The sequence below is a fragment of the Chaetura pelagica genome, unplaced genomic scaffold (assembly GCF_000747805.2).
Source record: "Chaetura pelagica isolate M959 unplaced genomic scaffold, ChaPel_1.0 scaffold17, whole genome shotgun sequence".
In the NCBI taxonomy this organism is placed as follows: Eukaryota; Metazoa; Chordata; class Aves; order Apodiformes; family Apodidae; genus Chaetura; species Chaetura pelagica.
In genome coordinates this window covers 1,653,859-1,678,387 of record NW_009970726.1, presented here as the reverse complement: position 1 = coordinate 1,678,387, position 24,529 = coordinate 1,653,859, and the positions used below count along the sequence as shown (strand labels likewise).

The window sequence follows — 24,529 nt, the reverse complement described above, 5'->3', positions numbered from 1 at the left end:
AATTTAAAACTACGACTTAGTCTTTCTAAGCTGTCATCTTCTCATTTCTATGACTTTAAGATAGTCTGTTAAGAAGTCAGTGTACCAGGTTTCAGATTTTCTGTTAAAAAAGCAGCTCCTGTGTCTGCCAGAATAGACAGAAAGGATGACTACAACAAAAATGATGTTTTGTGCTTTGTAGACACCAAGCCAATACCACTTGCTGTGGATTTAAAATCCATTAAATTAATGGTAGTGGGGAAAAAAAGCTATCCAATGACTTACAGAAAATTGGAAAACAGCAAGCAGGGATTTGTTGGCAGGATAAGCAGGGTATAGTGAAATTCAGCTTTGGAAGGCATTGGAGCAAGGAGGAAGCAAGGAGATAGGGTTCTAGAGTAAATTGTCCCATACGTAATTATAGCACTGCTTAACTCCAGGGTTTCTTGTATTGTTTTTTAAGATGACCTGCAGATTATGTAAGTTAAAATGCAATGAAAGATAAATAATCTTCCATATTAATAGTATTCAGGACTTTGGGTACCTGAAATGACTTACCGTAGCTTAATAGTTAACAATACTTACAAGAAGTATTACCTCTTCTGAAGAGCATGAGAGCAGCAGTGACCACATGTTGGAGGTGTTTTCTGAAATGACAGCACCGAAGGTACCTTGTGTGTTGTAGGAAGCTGTGCAGAGAGACCTCTGGGCTCTTCTTGAGTTGTATTTAAGGTTTTAGCAGGTTCTGCCTTAGCTGCAACTACCAACATAAAGCAAAAAAGTGGCTGGGCTTACATTATTTTACCCTGCTAGAGAGATCCTGTTTTTAATATAAGTGCTTTTCTCTTAAAAAATACACTAACATAGGCTTAAGATTTCTGAGTATTTCAGGTTTGTAGTATAAGCAGCATCACTAGGGCAGCTTATCTGGAAGATAAGAGTCCTATAGATACTGTGTTGTGCTTTATGGGCTAGTTACACATGCAAATTATTTAACAAGGTGTTACAGTGGTTGACATAAGGATGGCTGCTACAGCCATTTGAGTTGTTCATTGAGTTAATTAAATTATCTCTTTAGTCATTTAAGAGCCAGCTGGTTATTTTCAAAGTTAGCTGCTTTTGATCCGCAACTAGTGCAAATGTAGATTAACTTCCAAAAATGCATCCATATTTAAATGAACTCTGCTTGGGGATAGAACAGTGTAAAGGTTAGCTACACTTTTAACTAAATCTTGCTTCTGCCACTGAGTTTTTCAAAGCCCTGTCTGTGAAACAGGTGAACTGCTTCCTCAAGTGAAACCACTTGCCTGAGTACATAAGTTCTTCCTCAAAGGAAATTTTATGAAAAACAAACTAAAACCCACAAACCCGAACCAACACCAACAAAAAAAACCCTAACAAAACAACACAAAAACCACAGGGTGAGGTCAATTTAAACTTTGCCACTTTGTGTATTGATTCCTTATATCTAGCATCTATCTCTCCCCCCATTAGTTAATGCGGATATTCTACTTAACAGCTCTGTCTGAGGATTCAGGTTGCTGCGCTTCTGTCCATGCCTGGCTCTCATTTATCCAATTGAGTGTCTTTCTCCTACTTCCCCTCCTCCTTCAAAATGTCAGATTTCAGAAGGAGGCACTTAAAATAATTAAGGTGGGCCTTTACTGAAGAAAAATGCTTTGTTTGCATGCCCTTGTGATGGCCTGTGCCATTTTATCGTAGTCTGCGTTTTATGTCAAGAAACTGGAAGAAAAATAAGCGAGAGAAGGATGAGAGAAACTGAAAAATTATTATTTTTTAAAAAACCATTGACAGATGTATTTTGAGAGAGACTAGATTTTATATCCAAGCGTTTAGTTAAATTTGGGAGTGAAAACAGCATCTTTAAGCTTGTTTGAAGAGCAAAGGGATTATAATACATACAGTGTAACATAAATCAAATATCTGTGGTGTGAAAGAAACATTAAGTGGAGTGTAAATTACATTGACTATTACCAATTTTAATTCTTATAATGTAGGCTCAAGAAAAAGAAAAAGAATGAAATTGTTTGTAAGGTCATTTATAGTTTACTCATTCATGGCAATGACCTGGAAGAAGGCTATATTTTAAAAAATAAATACAAGAAGGAGGAAAAAAAGGAAACAAAACTAAATTCAAATGTTTAGTGGAACTGAAAATTGTTCTTACAACGAAATAAACCAGATAAATATAGTGTGCAAGGATTTCAGTTCAAATGGTGAATGTAATGCAGAACAGATACTTGTGTCAAGTATACTTTTAAAGCAGAACAATTATATGTAAATTGCAGCTTATTCCCAGAACAACCAACTAGAGTTTTGTCTTTGGACGTGAAAACATACAACCTAAGAAAAGTAATCTTTCTTAAAAATCTTGTTAATTATTCTTCACAAAACATTTACATCAGAAAACTGCAAGATAGGAGTGCTTGTTTGTGTTCCTGTCAACTAATTTTCTTCCACCTTTATGTGGTGGAGTTTAATAATTGATGTCTTTATTTTTTTTCCAACTTCATTAATGCCAGTCAGCACTAGGAATTTTTTTTATTAGTTAAATTATGAGCCTGCTGCTGTCCTGAATCTAATGAAGCAGAAAGCATTTTTGTTTGTTTCAGACAGAAATGGTTAAGAAAGAGAGTTTCCTTTTATCTTCTATCTGTAATAGTGTAGGTGTAGCACACACCCTAGCAGTGAATTGTTGGAAGTTCTGGTGGCTCACCAGTAATGAGAAGGCAGTTCAAGCTCCGTATGTAGTTGCACTGGGTATAACCTAGTGAAATTATCAGCAGAGCTTTCAATTACAATTGAAACTTCTGTTTATAAAGACCTTTGTGTAGCATGAAGTGAATTAAAACAAAAAGGCCAGTAATTTATTTTTATGTAGACTACCAGATGGTAATTACTGTAGCTGATTTAGTAGCCTGGAATAGATTCAAACTAGTGACCCAGAGGTGTTTAATTTCTTGGCATTTTTTCCTCGAGTTTTCTTTTAATCCATGATTACATTTCAACACCTGTTTAGAGATGGTTCAGCTTTGGCCTTAAACGGATTGGCAATGTGTTGTTAAACTCAAGAGGCTTTGCCAGCAGGGCATCTCCTTTGGCAAAGTTAGCTTTTAAGCAAGACTTGATTAGGTCAGCAAACATTTGTGTGGGTTGGTTTTGTTTTTGTATCTGACTATATATAAAATGCAAGAGTAAAAGTTTATTGCATTTAATAACATATGCCTTTAAAAAGTTGTGTGTGTTGTTTTTTTTAAAGGGGTTTATTCATGTCAATAGGTTAAATATCTCTTCCAACTTACTGTACAGCACCAATGTTGATGTAAGTTGTAGGAAGCCAGTAATTGCAGGATATGTGGCACGAGTGATTGCCCATTTGCTCTGTTTCTTGCTATTTTGCAGCTGTTGGAAGAACCAAAGTAGGGATGAAGCTCTTGACCCTGAGGTCAATTAGAAGCTTAGAAGCAGGTCAGAGGAAAGTGGATGGTAAAAGAAGTATTCTGTATGCAACTGAGCAAAAATAATTTGCATCTAACAGGGTACTTGCTGCCTGAGGCTCTGGGGACAAAATGTACTTTCCTGCATAGTAAAAGTTTTAGGTAAAGGTAAGACACTAAAGAAATTTGCCTTTAATTGCCTTTTGTTCTGTGGCAGCCAGTTTTGTCCTCCAGATCACTCTGGGTATGTCTCTGTATCCCAGCACGCACATTAGAGGAGTGTAGCTCCAAGACTAGCTCATGTGTAGAAGGCCATACTGGCTCTCGATTAATCATACTGCTCTGTTGTGATATGAGGCTTCACAGGGTGTGAACTGATCCCAGGGAGGCCTTGCAGTATTGGCCTCAGTTCCTCCTTCTGGCTGTCTGAATTTTACCACTGTGGATGTGGAATGCCCAGCAGATACTGCAGTAGCACAGCCTGCTGCTGGCCAGACGGTGCATCTGAGGCTTGGAAAGCACACTTCTACTGCCCACAGGCTAAACACAGCTGAATAGTCTGGCCACACCTGGTATTCCAAGGTCAAATCATGATTTTCTGATTATAAAGGAGGAACTAATGCAATTCCTATCTATTTACTGATTTGCCTTTGAGTAAACATGTAAAAATGGCAAAGAGAAATAGAAATCACAATGTTTAACTTTCCTCTGTTTTTTACATAATTTCTTACCATAACATGTTGGTATTATTAGTTTATAAGCACAACAAAAGAGTGGTTTTGCTGTGGTATAACAGCTGGCATTTTTATTGTGTAGAAATAGCAACTGAAGGTCGGATGTTGCAGTAAATTTAATTTAACAGTTTTTTTTCTTATGGGTTTTTTTTGGTACAAATTGTACAAGAATGCTATACTCAAAAAGAGAAAAAACCAAGAACTTCATACAAATATTCTCTTTCAGATTGTAGGTTGAATTAATAATTGTCTTTGCATTAATTCTTATTTAAATTTTCTCATTTTAAAAAGGCTTGTGGGAAAGTTTACCTGGAAATTCTGAGTGGATGCCTTTTGTTCGCCCACTCACCCAGAGAAATAAGATGTGAAGCTGATTCTATCGCAAAATCTGCAATGAAGATGCACATATAATCAATATAGCAAGTTGTTTCCAATGTTTGCCTTATTTCTTCTAATCTCTAGTCTTTCTGAGGTAGACCAAAAAGCCAAGAAGATTAACTGGAGGGAAAATAAAAAGCCACAAAGCAAACAAACCAACAAAACCTCATCATCCTTCCCAAAAGTCAAGGAGAAGCCGGAGTGGCTGTCTTGCTCACAACTGAAGCTTTTTGTTCCAGAGTTAGTACAGTTTGAGTAAATGTATCTGTTGATTTTAAAATGGAAGGCAAACTAACTAAACAAAAAATAATAATATATAAAAGCCCCAAAACTAAAAACCCCATAAAAAACCCCCAACCAAAACTCCTAACCCAAAACCCCCAATAAATCAAAGAAGAAATTCCTTAAAAGTCCAGTACCAAGAATTTGTGTTTCTGTGTAACTCAAATGCAGCTTTGTCGGGCATTCTCAAATTTATTGACATGAGATGATATTTACTGATGTTAAGAACTGATTTTTTCCATATTCTTGGGTCTTAATTGTGGTTAAATATTGAGAATATGCTAATGAAGTTTTTGTCAATTTTAATTTTTCCACAACACTTTTTGAAATTTTTTGGTAAAAATTATGGCAATCAGAGGAACTTCCTATATATTGCAGTTGAAATATAATTTAGATACACTAATAGAGAATTTTTTATTTCTAATACATTCTTTTTTCATTCTGTACCTTTTGGGAAAGTATTTTTTTGAAATGATAGTAAAATAAACCACCATACATTAGGCCTATTGATTATTCTTTTTGCTTAACAACGTGCATATTACTTCTTTATTGGTGAAGAAAAGTAATGTATTTGTATTGATGGTCTTTTTTGAAAGCTTCTCAAACTCCTGCAAATGGGAACAAAACATTTCTGATTTGCTAAGCTGGAGCTTTTAGTTAGAACATATCCAAGCTTTGCATTTGTGTGTCTCTTTCCTCTATTCCTTTCCACCCCAAGAAATACAAAAAAGTTGCTTTTCTTATGTTTATGAACTATTGAAGGTGAAGTATACATCAGGTATAAAATTTTGACATTGCTTATGTTTTGAGCTGTTTGGGAAAAAATCCTCTAAAAGGAAAATTGTTATTGAGTCTTGTGAAAGAAGCATTAGATCGGAAGGGTGCTTCCTAGCTTGCTTCAGGAGTGTCACCTGGGCTTGACAACTGAAGACATTTTAAGTAAAGAAAGCTGTGTAGTCCCTAAGTTATTTATCAGCCTTCAGAGTGTCTTTGTTACAGCTCACCTGGGGCTGACTTTGAACTGGGACATCTCCATCTTATTAATGATGTTCATTGTTTGGAATATCTGTTATCTTGTGTTTGCCCAATATGGATGACATTAAGAAAAAAAGCTGCAGAATTTCTTGGGTTTGAGTTTGATTTTTTGGCAACTGTCAGCCAGCCATTCATTAAGTGATGTCTCGGAAGAGGCTGTGTCTGTTTTGCCAGTGTTTTTAGGGCCCTAAAATGTATTGAGGCAAAATGTCTCCCTAGTTTTATCATTTTGGAAAAGTAAAAAACTGGAACTTAAATCCATTTTTAAATACTCTTACTACCAAAACTGAATATGCTTGAAAACAAATATTCCTGTTTAGATGATACAATTGAAAAGTAATGAGGAGTAAATTGAAATATGCTTATTTATGTTAAGGCAGAAGTTTTCTTTAAAGAAATAAACTGCTTTCTAGTGTTTCTTTCATTTTGACCCATATAGTTTGTGTCTGTGGCTAAAATCTTTACTCGGGTATTAATTTCTCGTTACAACCTGTAGAGTAATTTCTTGTGCTTTTGTGAGAAGGATTTGATTTTCCAATCTTCAAAGTCCATTTTGATTAAATTTTTTTGTTGTTTTTTTTTTCTCTTTTGATGTGTACGTTTTTGTGTGCTTCAAAATGTTCAGTCCCCTTTTTTTGTGATTATGGTATCAGCCATAATAAACTGTGATTAATAAGGTAAAGGATTTATATTATAAAGGACATATATTACTCCGTTTGCAATGATAATCCATTTTATATCTATAAAGCAACAATACTACTCAATTACATTTGTGTGCTTCTGACTAGTTTTCTTTGTTGTTCAGCTATTGTGTCTCATTTTCATCTGAGCCACATTTCCAATTGTTCTGTGATTGACATGCTGGAGAGATTGACAGTTACCCCCTAGTGCCTGCTGTCTGGAGATCCCGCAAGCAATAATGGATTTTACACCAGAATTTAGCATCAAATATTGGCTTTCAGTGTCAAATGGGTTAAATTTAAATGCTGGTTAATTGTAGCTATTTTGGAATCATGGCTTTAAACAAAAGCAGTTTTTGGATATCAGTCCGTCTGAGTCCTGTTTATGCCCCAGAACCCAGATGTCTCAAACTTACAGCAGAAGTTAACTGTTACATTTATGGCTGTTTCTGTTTCTTAAGGATGCAAATACTCTTAATCTGGAGAATACAAGGAAAGTTTTAATATGTGGTAGGGAATTAATATTTCAGATAAGCCAAAAAGAGAACCATTGCTGATCCTAATTTTACCGTTCAGTGTTACAACCTAGAAACTGAGTATGTTTCCTCTAAACCTTCGTATCTGCTGTTAACAGTAGTTCTCCTGTATCTATACACATTTTTTTAGCCACAATTCTACTAAAGCCACTAAACTCCCCCTCTTCCCTGTACCCAAAACCAAAACTGTAAGGATGTGGGATGGTCTCATCTGCTGTGTTGCTCACATAACTTTTTGTAGTCTTAAATTCTTCTGTGTGCCGTCATCTCCTACATAAACCTGGCAGAGAAATGTCACTTCCCATTTCCTGTATGCAAATGTAAAGACAAGTGGGGTATAAGAAGAGGTATTCGGGAAAGAGATGAAATCTTACTGATCTTCTGTGGAAATTTGTCAGAGTTGTTCTTCAGGGGTGCTGACATGTATCAATAAGGTGTCTCCCAAACGTGACGAAGTTCCGCTCAGAGGCGGACCATGATTTTGACCTGTGGTGTCCCACCTCCACCAAGTAGATTTGAAGGGTTAGATGCCAGTATAACACAAAGAACTGTTGTGTTGTAGTATCCTTGCAGGCAGCAGTATTTTGTTGATAACTTCTACCATTAGAGGTAGCAATTATGACTTTAAAAATACTCAGGTTTTATTTTCAAAATTTATTAAGGTGTCTTATTTTTCATGAAGGTTTTTAAAAATGTTTTTTTTTCAAATGTAGGGGGTTATAGTTGAAATAAGAATATTTACTGACATTTTACAATATATTTGTAAACATTTTACAATATATTCTGCATTAAGATTTGAATTACCCTATATTTATAAAAAGTGGGACTGTTGATGTAATAACAATAAAATTATTTTGGGCTATAAAGAACTAAAATGAGGTTTATCTAATACTATAATTAATTTTTATTAACATAATAGGTGTTCTGCATGCTTGGAAATTAGAAATAATAATTTGTCTATTTCACCGTTTCTACTATAGATTCATTGTTTTTGAATGAATATAGAAATCTCTTAAATTGGTGGGAGTAAAGAAGCTTTTCATACATCTTCAGCAATCTGGTTGTTCATATTGGAAAGCTTTCAAAGCGTATCAATAACTACTAATTAATAAGATTTTGGAAACGTGTAACTAGTTGTAAGACTTGTGACAAGACTTCTAGTTTAATGCGTAATTTGCCAAATAAGTTTCAGATTAGAATCTAATCCTTGGGGAAAAAAAATTAATATATATTTTCAACACTTTAATAAAAATGTAGAATTTGGTTTAAAAATAAATACATAAAAAGGAGAAGGGGACAAGTTTGGTTTAGGAAAATGCAGTTAGTGTTACTATAATGAGTTCACACTAAGACTGCTGCCTAGCAATTGCCTTTGTTTGTCCCTGCACACACTACTCTAATTGAAAACTTTTCTTTCTTTCTTGAACTCCCAGATTGCTGGTGTGAGCAAAGTGGGTAAATGGCCTCTTAAAAAGCTGTAGGTAATGGTCAGAAATGTTTTTCTAACAGTTTTGCTTTTCAAGTTGTTAGTGAGCATCATAGTCCATAATATCAATGCTGTTACTGTTGAACATGTGTTACACAAATATTCTACATTCTAAACAAATACTACTTATGCTGAAAATTGCTGTAACTCAAGGAAACAAATGTATCTTACATTTTTTGCAAGGTTAATTGAGAACTTAAAGCAGAGCCATTGCAATAACTTGTTTGTATAAGGATGCTAATTCCATTGCAACATTTTCTTAAAGGATGCCAGACAATTATATGTAGAATATAAAGAAACAAAAATGAAGGAGAAAGAAGATGCCCTGGCTAAAGCTGAACTTGAAACACTTCAGAGTGAGTTTTTACCACTGTCTTAATAACCAAAGATGTAATATGATATATCTACTACGTGGGATGTATGTGAACAAACATTTTAATGATCTTCTGAAATATATCCTTTATATTTTTCTATACTACTGTTAAATGTATATAAGCACCTAATTTTATGACTAATTTTCCAGTAGGCTGCTGGTTGTTCTTATAGAAGCATGAAACTCAGGTGATAGTTGTATAAGAGTAACAAAAGCACGTTTTACTAGAAATGTTGCTTTACAGGAGAGGGAAATTTCAAATGCATAGGTCTAGAAGCACATGTTTTCAGAAGTCTCCTCTTGCATTTTGAGTGTTTTTGAAATTTCTTTATCTATAAATATATTTTTTAAATAATAATTTGAATACTTCTTTTGTGCATATGGAGTTGATTTTTGTGTTTAGAAATTCAACATAATTTGAATTTCCAAAAGCATCGATTCAGACTTTGGAGATGGAATCGGGCTATTGTTGAACTAAATGCCTTAAAGTCTTTACAGTCTTATAAAAGACCAGAAAAAGCAATTAGCATTTCCCTTAATAAAGTATTCAGAATAATTATAGGTGACTTTTTCTTTTCTTCTTCCCATTATTTGCTTTTGACAACAATTAAACCTACCCTCTACTGAAGACAATTTTAAAAGATTTTGTCTGTGTTTGTATGTGGGTGCTTGCTTTATTTACTGTACTTAAGTGCATGCTTTTAAGTTCCTTTATTCTGACAAGTGCATTGAGTGTCTTACAATAATTTACTAGCTTTGAGTATGCATAAGCCTTTAGGCACTTAAAATGCAGCAACATTATATTTACAAAAAAAGCTTAATTTTGCAACATCAGTAAAGAGATCCAGTTTTGCAATAATTCCTAATTTATCTGTAGCTGAATCCTTTTTTAAGAAAATTGATAACATTCAGCAGCTCAGTGAACATTGTGGACTGAGGCCAAATCTTGCACAATAGTACATTTAATGCTTGTTAGGGAGACCTACCATTAGGTTTGAGATACCTACCACAAAATGGGCCCTTAAAAAGGCTCTTGACTCAGGTTATTAAAAACTTGTTAAATTGTCAGATAGTAACGTGTTGCTATTGTTCAAAATAGCTGGCATACATTCTTTATTGAAATCTGGGAACTACTGTGTAGCTTTGGAAAACAGAAGTGCAAATGAAAGGATGAAGTCATTAGAATTGTAGTGTGTGTGTTTCTGTGTTTCACTGAAAGGCCACACGTGAACTCTTCAGTATTTCTCCGCTGCCAGGTGTCACACAAGAGTCAGTTGGTTTTGCTACCTCCAGTTGCAGTGCCTGCATGTGAGAGGTATGAGTTTGGCACTCTTCCCCCTCCAGATGCCCCTGGCGTCTCACAGAAGAACCATCCTGCCCCCTGTCATGCTGCTGGGTGCGACATGGCATGTGGACCCCCGTGTCTGTCAGGTGACCTAGTATCACTTCTGTGAGCAGGAGCCAGACCTCACCAGTCTTACTGGTTGGCAGCCTGCCCTCCCTTGGCAGGCTTGCTGGCAGGGAGCAAGAGCAAAGATTGAGAGTCACCACCTGTAATTCACAGAGTTGGAATTTTGGCATGGAATTCAGTTAGTAGCCATAGCAGTGCTGTCCCTGGACAGCAGAATGAGCTGTCAGGTACCTTTTTTAAAATGAATTAAAAATCTCAAGAGAAGAACTAGAGATAAATCTACATTACTGTAGGGGGGGGGAAGGTAAAATTTTCCTGATGCTTGCTTAAAAAGCATCTGGTAAATTTGCTTATTCCATTATATTCTGTATTTTCACTTCATAATTAATATACAAAGGTTTGAAATCACCAAGGTGCATTTTGTTTGCCCCCATTCTTCATTTTAAGAGACCATGCGTGAAATGTGAGTTCATAACAACAGCTCCATCTATCTAATTGAGTACATGTATCTCATGCAGATTAGCAATAGCTTGTTTTTTCATTACTTAATTGCTAGTTTACCCCTATGTCTATCTGCTTTCCTACTGAAATTGTGCAGTATTCTGTAGGTGGCTTGAACTAAAACCAGAGAAGGGTACTGAACTAGGAAAACATAACCTGTAAGGTGAGAAAGAGAGGACAGAATTGAGATGTCATTAAAGTGCTATATTTGGTAAGGTATGTGAAAAAGTAGTTTCTTAGAAAGTTGATATTATGCACAGTTTTTTATTTATTTCTCTGGCACTTTTGCAGTGTTTCTTAATCCATTCAAAACTCTCATTACTATCATAGTAAAACAGAGCAACTTTACCATACAAAAATATAGGAACTTAAAATAAAGACCTCATGTTTCTAGGAAATGAGGTTTTGTATGGAATTACAGATGTTTCATGTACAAAAATAGAAATGGTTTGCCTTATGTTTTCTGATTCCCTTTTCACTTTTAGATACCAGAACACAAAATTTATTTGAAAATGAAAGTGCTTTAATTAATAAACTTTGTTTTAACTTCTTCCTCTCCTGTACAGTCACGTGTATAATTCCAGCATCAGGGAATGATTCTGTGACAACAGTTAACTCTGTTCTTCATAGTCAAGGAAAATAAAGTATGTATTAACTGAACCAAGCAGTCATTAAACTGAGAAGACCTGGGCATACGTTGTCAGGACAGATGACTGAATTCCATTTAAACTTAAATTGCAAGGTTTGAGTAGTTACCAAAACAAATTCTAACTGCTCTTCTGGTCTTCTTCTTGCATGAAGTACTTCTTTGAATCATATCCATTTTAGTGGAACATGCATCCATTTTTCTTTCTTTGTACTTAGCCTTGGAAATTCTGTTACTTTCCGTTCTTCTTATGTTTATTTTCCCTTACTTAAGTTTATTTTTAAAATATGCCTTTTTAAAGAAATAGCACCCACTAGATATTGCAAGTAAACTCCTCACTGACATGCCAGTTAACAAAAGTATTTTCATTGTAAATCCAGAATTCTTGCCGTGAGGTACAAAGCATCTGAAACAATCCATGGTAAGAAGTTGCTTTGTTTCTAGTTATAAACTGTGCTGAATAGTACCTAATTTATTGGATTTTTTCCCTCACCCTCATCATTCAAATACAAAGTTACTATCCTTATGGCTGCATGACTAGCCTTTCTGTGTTGGGACTTTATGTTGGTACCTATAGTGGTATTTGTATCTCTGTATGGGGCTTTATAGTGAGACATGTCTTCCTTGAGTGTCTGCCATAAACATCCAGAGCTTTAGTGAAACCTTTCACACATTTCATTAAGTTTGGCTAGGCTTGGTGGTTCTCCCTTTCCAAACAGTTAGGGATGTTGCACATTGCGTGAGTAGCTTTTTCTATTGTTCCATGAAAATTAGGGATAGAAGGCATTACTAGATTATTCAGTATAATGTGTTTATTTGAGACTCGTGTAGGCAAAAATCAGTGAAAAATAATGGTTCTCATGAGTTGACTTGTTTGACTTGTACCAATTACACACTTTTTCTATTATTATGGCAAACTGCATATCATCCATTTCACTGATTGTTTTGGCAGGCTTGCTGAAAAGGTTTTGAACTTGCAAGCTCACGTCCTTTTTCAGCTTGTTTCAGTTAGGCTAGATGATGCCTTACCCTACAGAACTTGCTTCAGATTTTATAGAGATCTTTCACCAAGACAGTGTCATAAGACTCATGTGAAGGAGGTGTGTGTTTCATTATATATTTGTTGGAAGGCAGATTAGCTCCCAAATTTTGGAGGTTTATCTCTGTTTTATGGGGATGAGGTATTTTGGGAGAATAGGAAGTGTTAGGAGGGGTAGATACTCAAAGAAAAAGATTAAAGACATCAAGCTCTACAACTTGTGAGAAGCTTTTTGTAGTTGAAGGTTGTATACATCACTGAGCATATTTTTAGTCAGTCTACTCAAAAATAAGCCAGCTACTAGGTCTCAATACAGCAGATCTATATCATTGTCTCTAGCTTGTGGTGCAATTACACAAACCCATTGACTTTATTAAAAGTACAGAAACGTGTGGTTTTAAAACATATAAATGTTTGCCCCATTTTTGCATTGATATAAAATATAGTTTGTTCCTTTTTTTGCTCCACTCGGTACAATATTTTTCCAGACTTTGAGGTCTGTTGTATTCCATCTGTTTTGCTGTACATGCAAGGGAATTTTTCTCTCATGTTTTAAACATATTTTAATGCTGTAATGCTTTGGTTGTCTGTCATAGTTTTGTAGGTAGCTAAACAGTATTGAAAGAAAAGGAGTTCTTAATGCAGGATCTTTCTGAGTTGCCAAAAATATGTTTTCTCTCTGCCCCTATGTGTGGTCATATTTCTTGCTTATGAATGCATGAGATACAAATCAGTCTGTCCCTTTTCTTTCTGTGATTTTCAAGTCATCACTGTCTTTTTGGCCATATTTTCTGAATTCTGAGAGTTCTTGTTCATGCTTAAAGCTTAGAAGCCTTGCAGAGAAATGGAAACCAGCTTGAATGTGTCACACTTTGCTGAAGTTCAGGACTTAGCTTTGATTTATTTTGTTGGGGTTTTTTTCTATGTGAAATGGTCATTTTTACTGTGAAAAATTCTCAGAATTATTTAAATTTACATCAACTGTCAGGTAAAATCAGTGTATACTTTTCTGAAAACTTTAAAGTATGGACCTCTGATATTTATTATGGTAAAAGCACCACTGTTTTATGACATGGCACTTGATCCGAAATACCATCTCAAGATGACACCTGATGTATCTTAAAGCAAATAGCCATTAGCCATTCTGCCACTGATAAAATTAATATAGTAACAAGGTGGAAGGAGTAAAGAGGAAGGTCTAAGTACCTGATTATGTACAGGTGATTCATCAAACTTTAAAACCTGGATCATGGCACCAGAAACTAGTAAAATGTATAGCTAGTACTGCAATGGTTTTAGAGGCCTTTAGAAACTTAAAATATTGTGCTTTAAGAGAGTTAGCTAATTGTTATCTGTTAAAGTCTAGGGATTCCAGTGATGGGTGTGTTTGTGTGCTGTTCCAACATAAGGGAAAAATTACATATTTTTTTAACTCTAAGTTGTTGAATACACAGTCAAATCAAGTCTTCTAGTTGGTAGTTCTAAAGGTGGAAAATACTCATAGAAGATTAGTATCCTTGCAGTATTAATTCAGCAAATGATGAAACAATTTCTCCTGCTACTAGAACTCTATAAAAGTCATAACTTGTGTAAAATGCTGTTAATTTTACATTGGAGTAGTAGATATCAAACAATTTCCACTGTGGTTATGATGTTGGATTATCCATTTACTTTCTGATGTTGCTGTTTTTTAAAATTCTATTTAATAAACTGGAAAAGTTCTACTGTAGTTTTGCAATTAAAATATATAATGTTCCCAGAAAATAGCAGTGAGAGTAAGCTATTTTTTTACCCTGTTGACCTTGAAGGAGGCTTCTGGTTTCACCAAGACTGTTTCCCTCCACTGTGTTTAGATGTATGAGCACCCGTAACCCTGGTCACAGTTAAGATCAGCTGGATATTGGTGTCTGCACAGGGCATAATGGGTCTGATTTGGTCTCCAGTGAACAGTGAGTAGGCTGTTACAAAACTGGGAGGAACCTCCAAAATATTTTTCTTTATTTTTTTCCTGGGTTTTGGTTAGGTTTATGCACTACAATGTTTGAACAATATTTCATACTGGAGGAGGAAAATGCATTTTAAAAGCCTGTTCTGTTATAGTGGGTGGCCTTGTAGTCTAAGCCCAGCACCACTAGAAGATGAGACCAAGTATTAAGGGACCACTTGTGTTTCAAAGCTCTGAATTACTGCTGCAGTTGTTGCTACTGTCAGCACCATCAAACGCATCCTTGCTTCAGGCTGGGATGGTGGCAGCAGCTGGCTGGTCAGCAAAGCTCAGCAGGGGTAGGGTTCAGCTATTTAAGCATCATCTACTGTTTGGAAAAACCTGATCCTTATTCTCTTCAACGGAAAACACCAGATCAGGTTGGAAGTGACTTTTATTGCAGGTAATGAAAAGATAACATGGAGAGAGACATTTTCTTCCTAGGTATCTTCTGTGGACTTCTATTGTTTAGGTGAAGTAGTTTCAATGGTGTGTTTTGCTTTCTTCCTTTTCACCTGAAGAACAACAGTGCTTGGCTGCCTTAAGCTGAGGCTTCTTAGTGTATGTCATTACTTTTGAAGGTAACTTCTCAACTTCCTCTATCTAAAATGCTTTTATGGTGTTACCATTAAACCACTATTATTTGCTTTCCTATTCTAAAAAGTGCCTTTTGAAAAATTCTGAGGTGAAACTGTCCTCAATGGGATGCTCAAGAGGTGCTATTACTTCAATTCTGTTGTGTTTTGGTTTTTTTTTTTGTAATTCAGTATGACAGCAATTGTGGTATGCAAAGGATATGGAGAACTCCTTCATCTTTTTCTCTGCACAGGACACAGTAGAGACAGGTTTTTTAATTCTCGTTGAGTCCTTGTTTGAGGTTGTACAGCCATCTTCTCTTGGTGGGATTTCTCATTCCTTTGTCGTGAGCAAACAGCAATGTATCTCACCTATTTTAGGCCTTCCTTTCTCATTTAACTGCCTGAAGAAAGCCTAAATACCATCTTTGATACCTCATTTTAAAGTGGGGTGTAGTGCCTTCTGAAAATATTGTACAGAATTACTTCTAAAACTACAGAAAGAGCCTAGTTGACTTGTTTGCAGCCTAGACTCTTAGTTTTTAAATTTTAGATGCATTCAGGCTTTAACTACTTGCGTATTTTGAGAGGGAAAATCAGCCAACAGTAGCTGATGGGATGCAAGATACAGGAAAATCTGACTGTCTCAATGTGTCTTCTCTGTTAAGTAATTCCATGTGGACACATGCAGGGTGCTTGATTATTTTGCAGGATTGAAATAAAGTAGTAAAAATTGTCATTTAAGGTATCTACCTAAAATATTTTTGCCCATATATGTTTGCAGTAAATAGCTGGTGAAGCTACTGTGGCTTATCCTTGCAAAACTTAAGTCTGACTCCAGAAACTGTTACATGAGGCAGCTTCAAAGAAAAATGAGATGTGCTACTATGTGTGATTTGCTTGTTAAAATTACCATTTGAATTAGACAAAAAGAATTTAGCACCAGCATTGTCTTTAATTACATCTGAACAATGAGAGAAATGCTGTTGAACACTTTTAGGTCTTCTTTTAGTTTTGTTTCTTTGGGGGGAGTATATGTCATCTCCTGACATTTACTATGCATACCTATAGAAGGATGCTAAAAAAAAATCAAAATACAGTTTTTTTTAACCTAATCTTTCATTTATTGAGAGTATTTTGACAATTACAAACAAAGTTGGAGATTTTTCACAGAAACAGTTCTCTGAACAATATATATTTTAAAGTTTAAAAGAACATTAGTTATTCTGATAACTTTCAACATCTGTATGAATTTCCTGGTTTTTTTGGACTTCTGAAAGGTGCCAAGAAACAGTTCTCTCTCTATTGTTTACTTAACTAGTCAGTTCCTAGGAGTTTGTCAGGTCTGTGGAGTCTTTTCAGTGTGCTGTTCCTGCACTTGTACTGTTAGGCAAATGAATTCTGCATCAAAGTCTGTAGGGAACAGTCCTGTCCTCTTCAGGAATTTTTTTAAGGTCGTTTTCATCTAAAACAGACATTTATCTTCTGATGCTCAGAAGAGTATTAGGGCATGATTGCAAAAGCAGATAAGCTGATCTAGTCACAGAATCATAGAATAGTTTGGGTTGAGAGAGAACATTAAAGGTCATCTAGTTCAATCCCTCTGCAGTAAGCAGGCAGATCTTCAACTAGATCAGGCTGCTCAGAGCCCATCCAACCTGACCTTGAATGTTTCCAGGGATGGAGCGTTTACCACTGCTTGTTCCAGTGTTTTACCACCCTCATTGTAAAAATTTCTTCCTTGTATGTAGTGTAAATCTACCCTCTTTCAATTTAAAACCATTACTCCTCATCCTATCACAACAGGTCCTACTAAAAAATTTGTCACCAAATTGGACAATGTTCCACTGCTGCTGAGAAGTGTCTCTTCTTTTTCTTTTCCATCACCCTTAAATTACTTGGTTTTTTTTTTCACTTGACTGTAAAGGAGTAATTTTCTACTAGATTAATTAATTGAGTTAATTTGCTAAGTGTTTGGATGACTGTTGAAGCACAAATAGATGAGAGAAGAACACCTAAGCACACAGTGGAGAGTGGAAAGATAAAGGCAAAGTAGAACTGTCCTCTTTTGGCTGTAGCCGGCCGTTAGAACAGCTCTTTTGGTGGTGTAGCATCCTTTGGACCATCCAGTTATTGTGAATACAGCACATTTTTAAAACAATGAGGAAAAAAACAAGACTTTTGTTGCCTCACTTGGCATACTTGAGGTGTCTGGATGTTTTCTGAGTGTTCAAGGTTGTGTTTATGATTCTTAACTCTTGTCTTAACTCTTGTCTTTCCTGAAGTTCTGGCAATTTTCAATCAATCTTAGAATATTTAATTTTTTTTAGATAATTTTATATAATTTATATTTTCAGTTGCTGGGGTTTAGGTTCTTGCTCCTTCTTCCTGTCCCCTAAGTTTGCTGCTCCTAATTAATACCATTTGAAGGAGAGAGACTGGAACACAGTGATCAGTTTAGAAATGGGATCCAACATTTAAATCTTCCTAAATGTCTAAGAGCTAGAACAGAGCTGTTTGTACTTATGGAAATCTGAGAACAGAGAAGCTTTTACTTAGCGCAGCTGACCAGGAAGTAATACAAAATTGTTTAAAACTCACCTTTCTATCTTTGCCAGTTTCTTTGAAGCCAGCTGGGCTTTTGAAATCTTTTAACAGCTCCCTGTGCTTTCGCCTGTACTAATCTTAATTGCCAAGTGGTGTAGCTGTAACAAGAGCTGTGTTTTTGAGGGGCTCCTCATTTGGCCCTTTAAGGCATAGTTCAGATAGAAGAGGAGCTGAGTACATTGCTATTTACTTTTCATAAAAAGTAAATTATTATGCAAAACTGTAATTCTCTTATTAACAAAGAAATTGAAGCCACTTCCTCAGTGGAAATTTTTACAAGCATTAGGAGTTGAGGAGCTAAGCCTGATTCTGAGTTATACTTTTCTGCAGTATTGTAGCATTACTTTTTATTCTTTTTTACTTTCACATAGAGGAGAAGAAACCTAAAGTCAAGAAACCAAAATCAGAATTCCCTGTATACACCGTTTTGGAGTCAAGTGCATATATACCATCATATGATCATGGAACTTCAATTGAAGAGATTGAGGAACAGATGGATGATTGGTTGGGAGGCAGGAACAGAACACAAAAAAAGAAGGTAAGTTCAAAATCTTTCATCTTCTTATGTATTTTAAGTATTGATTCATTTGCTTGCCTCTTAAGAAACTTGAATAATGTACGTATACCACCACAGTATTAATATACCATTGAATTGTAGAAAAATATTGTCTGGCAGAGACATAATGGAAAATATTATATCAATGCTCAATGTAACTTGTGTAATGATACTGGCAATGTTGTTATAATAGGATATTGTTGATTAGAATATATGAAAAATTTCTGTAGTTTCTCATGCAAATATTGTTCTTGTTCACTAGAAATTAGTGCTGTCAAGTTACATGAGGCTTGATTCTTTTTGTTGCAGTTAACATTTTGCTTGTAAGAATAGATTCTTCTCTATTTAAAAAAAATAGAAAAGCAAATAAAGAAGAAATAAGAAATCTTAGCTTCTTACTATCCAGATGTAGAATTTTTTGATTATGGAACTGCTTATGTATTTTGTGCATTTCCCGTGACTTTACACAAAAGTCCTAATAATTCAACTTAGGCCTATTGTGAAGTTTCTTGCTACTTACAGGTAAGGGTTCTTAGTGGCAGTTATCTTCTGGTAAATTTTATTAAAACATACTGGCTTGAAAATTCATAGTTTTAATCTTAGAACTGAGATGCATAGGTGACAGAAGAAATGTTATAAATTGGTCTCCCAACTTTAAAATCTGCCTCGCATGAGAGACTGAGAAGAGAAGAATTATGTGTTTGGAGTGAAGTTAGGGCAACACATTGACTTCAGCTGCAAAATACTGAAAAAAGTTCCTGCTGTAATTTGTTTGATTCCTCTGTGCTGCAGATATGCCTGCTCCTTAGTTGTTTTGAAGCCTGTGAAAAATACTCTCCTTTTTTAGGTACAGACCTAAGTTTTTTACTGAAATAAGGACAGTTTAATGTAACCTCTTTAATCATCTACATCTACCACTATTGGATTCCTAAGCTTCATGACTTCCCAGTTGCCAGTTTTCTCTTGCTGTTACTTTTATCTCTCTGTATTCTTTCAGCACATCTGCATTATGTTTACTTCTATATTTCTTTGAGAAATCTGTTCTGCAAATATGCTTAGCTTGTGACTTCTGTGTAAGGGTTTGGCACTCTGAATCCTTTAAACACTAGAGCATATTTTCACACATGGGTCCTTAATTCAGGTCCTTAATTCTACAGATGAGTTGCCTGAGATTTAAGAGCATATGTACAGTCATTGCTTTTGTTTACCTTAACTGAAGAAGCACCCGTGGACTGGAGTCCTGTTAGTTGCATCTCTGTGAACCAGCTTTACTTACGAAGCCATGTAGGCGAGTGATTAAAGGAGAAAAGATGTATGTTTGTTTACAATAGTTTGGGTTGGTTGCATACTTGACTACCAGGATCCCCAAATTCATCTTCCCCTCAGATGGAAATTGAGTCTTTCTTTAGATTTCCATGAAAATTAAGAAACTGAGTAAGACTGGGCTTATTCCATCTGTATACCAACTATATACCACCTACCCAGAGTATATAAAAGTTATGTCTTCAGAGACACTATTAAGAGAGCATCCTTTCAGAAACGGGAGTCACAGAAATTAAAACATCAAAGAACTGCTATTAGAAGATGAGCAACTTGTTTTTCTATGCTTACACCTAGAGGTTCAGTATTGCATTTCGTCACTTGGATTCATGAGTTGATTTTTTAAATTTTGTTACAAATAGGGTGACATTTTAGGGATAATCCGGCAATTTGAAGGTACACTGTCTGGGTAAAGTGCTTGGCCTGAGCAAACTGTTATGAGGTTGTGCTTCCTTTCCTTGACTGCTACTGTGTTACCACAATATACATGTAGTACAATAGGGGAGAGAAAAGATTCATAAACGGTACAAAGAAACAGAGAATATATGTTACTGACTCTAGTAGCTTTTAAGAGCCAGTTTTATGTCAATATGAGAATCATATGATTTGTAAGAGCTCATTGGGAAAATGGTTGTACCACAAGGGCAGTTTCCTGTCATTTGACACATTTTCCATTGTAAAAGGATGTATTCCCACACTACACATCATAGATGTGAATTGGGACAGTATATCCCTCTTCTACCTCCCACTTCTGCTTCTTGCATGGACAAGCAATAAAGTGATGTGTGAACATTCACCTCTCAGTTCTGCTTGTCGTAGGAAAAAGTTACTTGTTCATAAATAATTTTGCCATCAGACTTTTTCTTGGGATTGTCATGCTTAGCTCATGAGAAAGCTTGTTAGTGGGTTTTTTTCCTTTCCTGATAGCTCAGGGGTGTGGACTACGTACAGTCAACCAGGCATGAGAACAGTTACTGGTGTGATCAAAGTAGCTCAATAAAATAGTCTATGTCATCCATCTAGAAATAAGGAGGTGGCTGTCCCTGATGTTGCTATCCTGAATGTAGATTATTACGATTCATTTCATACTGTTTGTGGGCTGCTTTGCACTGTTGACATTTGTGCTTCAGGAGGTGCCTGTAATCTGTGGACTAGTGTTTTTTAAGTGCTGTCCCATGCAGAGTGCCCAATTTAATAAAATTGATGATAACTGGAATTCTGTATATCTAAAGAAAAAAGGGAGTTTCCTGTCAAATGTTTTTTTGGATTTAAAAGTGGTGACTTCAGAGGCCAGTGCCTGGGTCTTCCGAAAAAACAGAACCAAACAAATAAATAAAAATACATTTGATAACCTTGAAAGGTGTTACTTTTTGCTGATCTTTCCAGTATATCTGAGAAGTCAGAAGGTAAAGAAATAAAATGCAACTTGACAAAAGCTGAGCTCTTGGATATTGTAAATGAATAGAATAGAAAGATAAATGGTGACATAAAGAAATAGGTCAAGAGGAATTGGACAGAAAGGCTGGAATTAAGATTGATTATGATCATAGGTTTGGAATAAAACTATTTGCTTCAGTGTTTATTGAAGATGTTCTTGAAAGTAAAGGCTAATGAAAACTGCTTGGAAATGTGAGAATTGCCCTCTCTGATGGAGAGGTAAAGTTTTAATTTCAAATTCAGAACACCTGGTAGGTTAGTCCTCACTGGTAGGTTAGTCCTCACCCCAGAATTCATTAAAATATCACCCTACTAAAGAGCAGACATTGTCCTTTTTAAGAAGGAAAAAAAATATACACCGTTGCCACCTCATTAAGTGACCTAAGTGCCAGTTCAAAATGAAATAGCAGCAGTATAAAAGAACATTAAAAATAATATAAAATGCAGTTTGGAGTATCAGTGCGGTTTTTGATTGGTCTACTAATTTTTATTGATAGTTGCTTAGAAACATCCGAGTCTTTTCTCTTTGGTGTCTGACTATGATATGGAATATACTGTTGATTACTGTTTCCATAGGGTTTAAGTATTGAGGCAGATAAGGAACAGACTAAGGAGAAAAAACCAACTTCCTTCTTAGGCAAGGTAGAATGATCTACCAAGGGAAGATGTAAGAGGAATGTGTTCTGATTTTTTCCTAAGGTTGCATAGCTGGCTGAAAATGTGTTTATAGGATGGTATAAGTTTGAGAACACACAAAGTTTAGGTCCACAAGGTACTGCTGGTACTATGTTGTTACTCTGTGCTTTGAACCGAGTATTTAAAGTGAGCTATTGGGAGATACTCAGATAATATTCAGTATTACAGAACTGAGAGGCATTTTTTCAGCATTTCTCTGCAGCATTGATTCATCCACCTTTAGGATTTTTTGTATAGTTAGAACATGGCACTTTTCAGAAAGAAAGAAAGAAAAATTAACAGGAAGACCAGATTGGCAATAAAAAGAAAATCAGAAAGTCGTATTTCTGAGAAAAGGTTAAATAGATGGAGTTTTAGACCAGAAGAGAGAAGCTATTGGGGAATAACTGAATGCATAGCTTTTCCAGTCTATTCCAGGCTCTTTTAGGTAAAATGATAATAATTTATCATTACTTACTACCTTTCATAAATCTAGAGAAAAAGAAATATTTAATTTAATTCCAATTCAGATTTGGGAACAAATGTAGGGGCAGACACATAACCAGCGCATGTTACAGTCTTTAGCTTGGAGGAGACTGAGGGGTGACCTCATTAATGTTTACAAATATGTAAAGGGCAGGTGTCAGCAGATGGAGCCAGGCTCTTCTCAGTGCTGTTCAATGACAGGACAAGGGGCAACCGGTACTAACTGGAGCATAGGAGATTCCGTGTAAACATGAGGAAAACCTTTTCCATAGTGAGGGTGACAGAGCATTGGAACAGGCTGCCCAGAGGCATTCTGGAGTCTCCTTCTCTGGAGACATTCAAAACCTGCCTGGATGCGTTCCTGTGTAACCTGCTCTAGAGGATCCTGCTCTGGCAGGGGAGTTGGACTGGATGGTCTTTTGAGGTCCCTTCCAACCGCTAACATTCTGTGATTCTGTGATTTATTCATCTTTGGCCATCTATCCTGTTCTTAAACTCTATCAGTTGAAAATAGAGGGGAGCAGACTCTATTGTATTTGAGAGCATGGAAACGAAGTAATGAGACTCTTGAGAGTTTTTTCTATATAGGAAATCATATACTTGCCTAGCACTAAATTGTATATTCACATAGCACTGTTTACACTATTAATGCAAACTGCATGACTAGGAAGCTCAGAGGAATTACTAAAAGCTCATTTTCATGCTGATAACAAAGCTCTTCAAAGCAAGTACTGAAAAGGTTTATTTATAAAGTTATTTTTGCTTTGTCTCGCCGCCCTCACAGTAAGAAGTTTCTTCTTAATATCCAGTCTAAACCGACCCTCTTTCTTATCCTATCACAACATGCCCTTGTAAAAAGCGTCTCTCCAGCTTTCCTGTAGGCCCCCCTCAGGTAAGGGAAGGCTGCTAATTCTTTGTAGCTGTTTAACTCTTTACATTCCTGTTGAGCAACCTATTACATGAAGCTGGAAGTAAAAAGAGCGACTTATTACAGGACATGTTTTATTACATCTGATCTTGTTCTGTCCTTTCTGCAAATATTCAAGCAACAGTGTATGTATTTACCCTTTCTGTAATCAGTGCCAAGTGATTTCTCTCTCAGTGGGATTTTACACTATTTGTAATACACGTTGTTTTCATGAGAGCTCATTGTTTATGTGAATAACGTTGTTGTTGCGTGGAAATCTTAGCCCTTGAGAAATAAATGGGAGATTTATCATCTTCAGTGGGACCAGGATTATAATTCCTGTTGGTTTACAGATTGCTCATCTTGTTCCACTGGAATTTCTTCCTTGTTCCATATAATTATTTGATTCATTCCTCTCTGAAGATAGAGTTCCAAGTTCTGCCTCAATGAGGGGTGAATACTTTTGACCTTTTGATATTTGATTGCTCTGTAAAGGGAAGATAAAGGTGGAAAAAGACAGTGCCTGATCCCTTCCAGCTGGACCAGATGTATGGATAGAAAATAATGTTTCTCATTATTTTTGTTTTTCATGTTGTGCTGCGGCACTTCTTGGCATTTGGGTTTTTTTTTATATTGCAGGAGCACCTGGCTTGATTTTACTAAAGCAGGAGCAGTAAAAACTATTTTTGTACACAGAGCTCGGGAAGAGTAGATTACGTGGATCTCCTGTATTTGCTGCTCTTTACTTTTATCCTCAAATTAGGATTATTAATAACACAAAACAAAAGTATACGTCAGCATTGTTTATACACAATTTATTGATAAATGCTGGAAACGTAGTGAGCATTTTTTCCAATAGTTGAACTGCAGGCTGTAGTCACCTTGTGCTGAACTCTTTTCTGGTTGAAGTGCAGTTTGTGGTTTTGTTTTTCTCAGCATGGGCCATCAAAGCACTGTGTTTCATAGGTAGGATATTGATAACAAAGTGAGCTTTTTAGTCATGAAAGATTTATTTGAAAGCTGGCTATGAAACAATGATGTAAAATAACTTTAAATGTACAAAATTAAAAGGCAACGTGCTATACAAATGCTAAATTATTGTTTTGTTAGTTTAAAAAGTATAGTTTTGACAATTAAGTTTTAGTCATATTATGATCTTGAACATTTCATAATTGCCAGCTAGCCTGCCACCTGCTCTCTTCTGCCTTGAATCTTCCCACATCTGTGCTGCTTTGAAATCTGAGTATGCCTTTTCTTTAGTAGCAAATAACATGGTACTTGTTCTAATCAGACATCATATGTCGGATTACCTGAATACAGTTTCCAGGCTTTAAAAAAATGTTAATTCGTTACGCAAGCAGTTTGTATCTTATCAGGATTAAGGTGCTGTGTTAACCAGATGTTTTAATAAATTGGTCTTTGATGAGAAGGGTTATTTTGTTTT

General features: G+C 35.8%; 1 protein-coding gene across 1 annotated transcript in view; it reads left to right on the top strand.

The window, feature by feature from the left end:
- DNAJC1 (DnaJ (Hsp40) homolog, subfamily C, member 1) overlaps positions 1 to 24,529 on the top strand; it is a 68,314-nt gene that overhangs the window by 10,829 nt on the left and 32,956 nt on the right. Inside the window, exons 6-7 of the mRNA XM_010007015.1 lie at positions 8,834 to 8,924; positions 18,076 to 18,242. Of these exons, the coding sequence (XP_010005317.1) occupies positions 8,834 to 8,924; positions 18,076 to 18,242 (258 nt within the window). The remainder of the gene's footprint in view (positions 1 to 8,833; positions 8,925 to 18,075; positions 18,243 to 24,529) is intronic.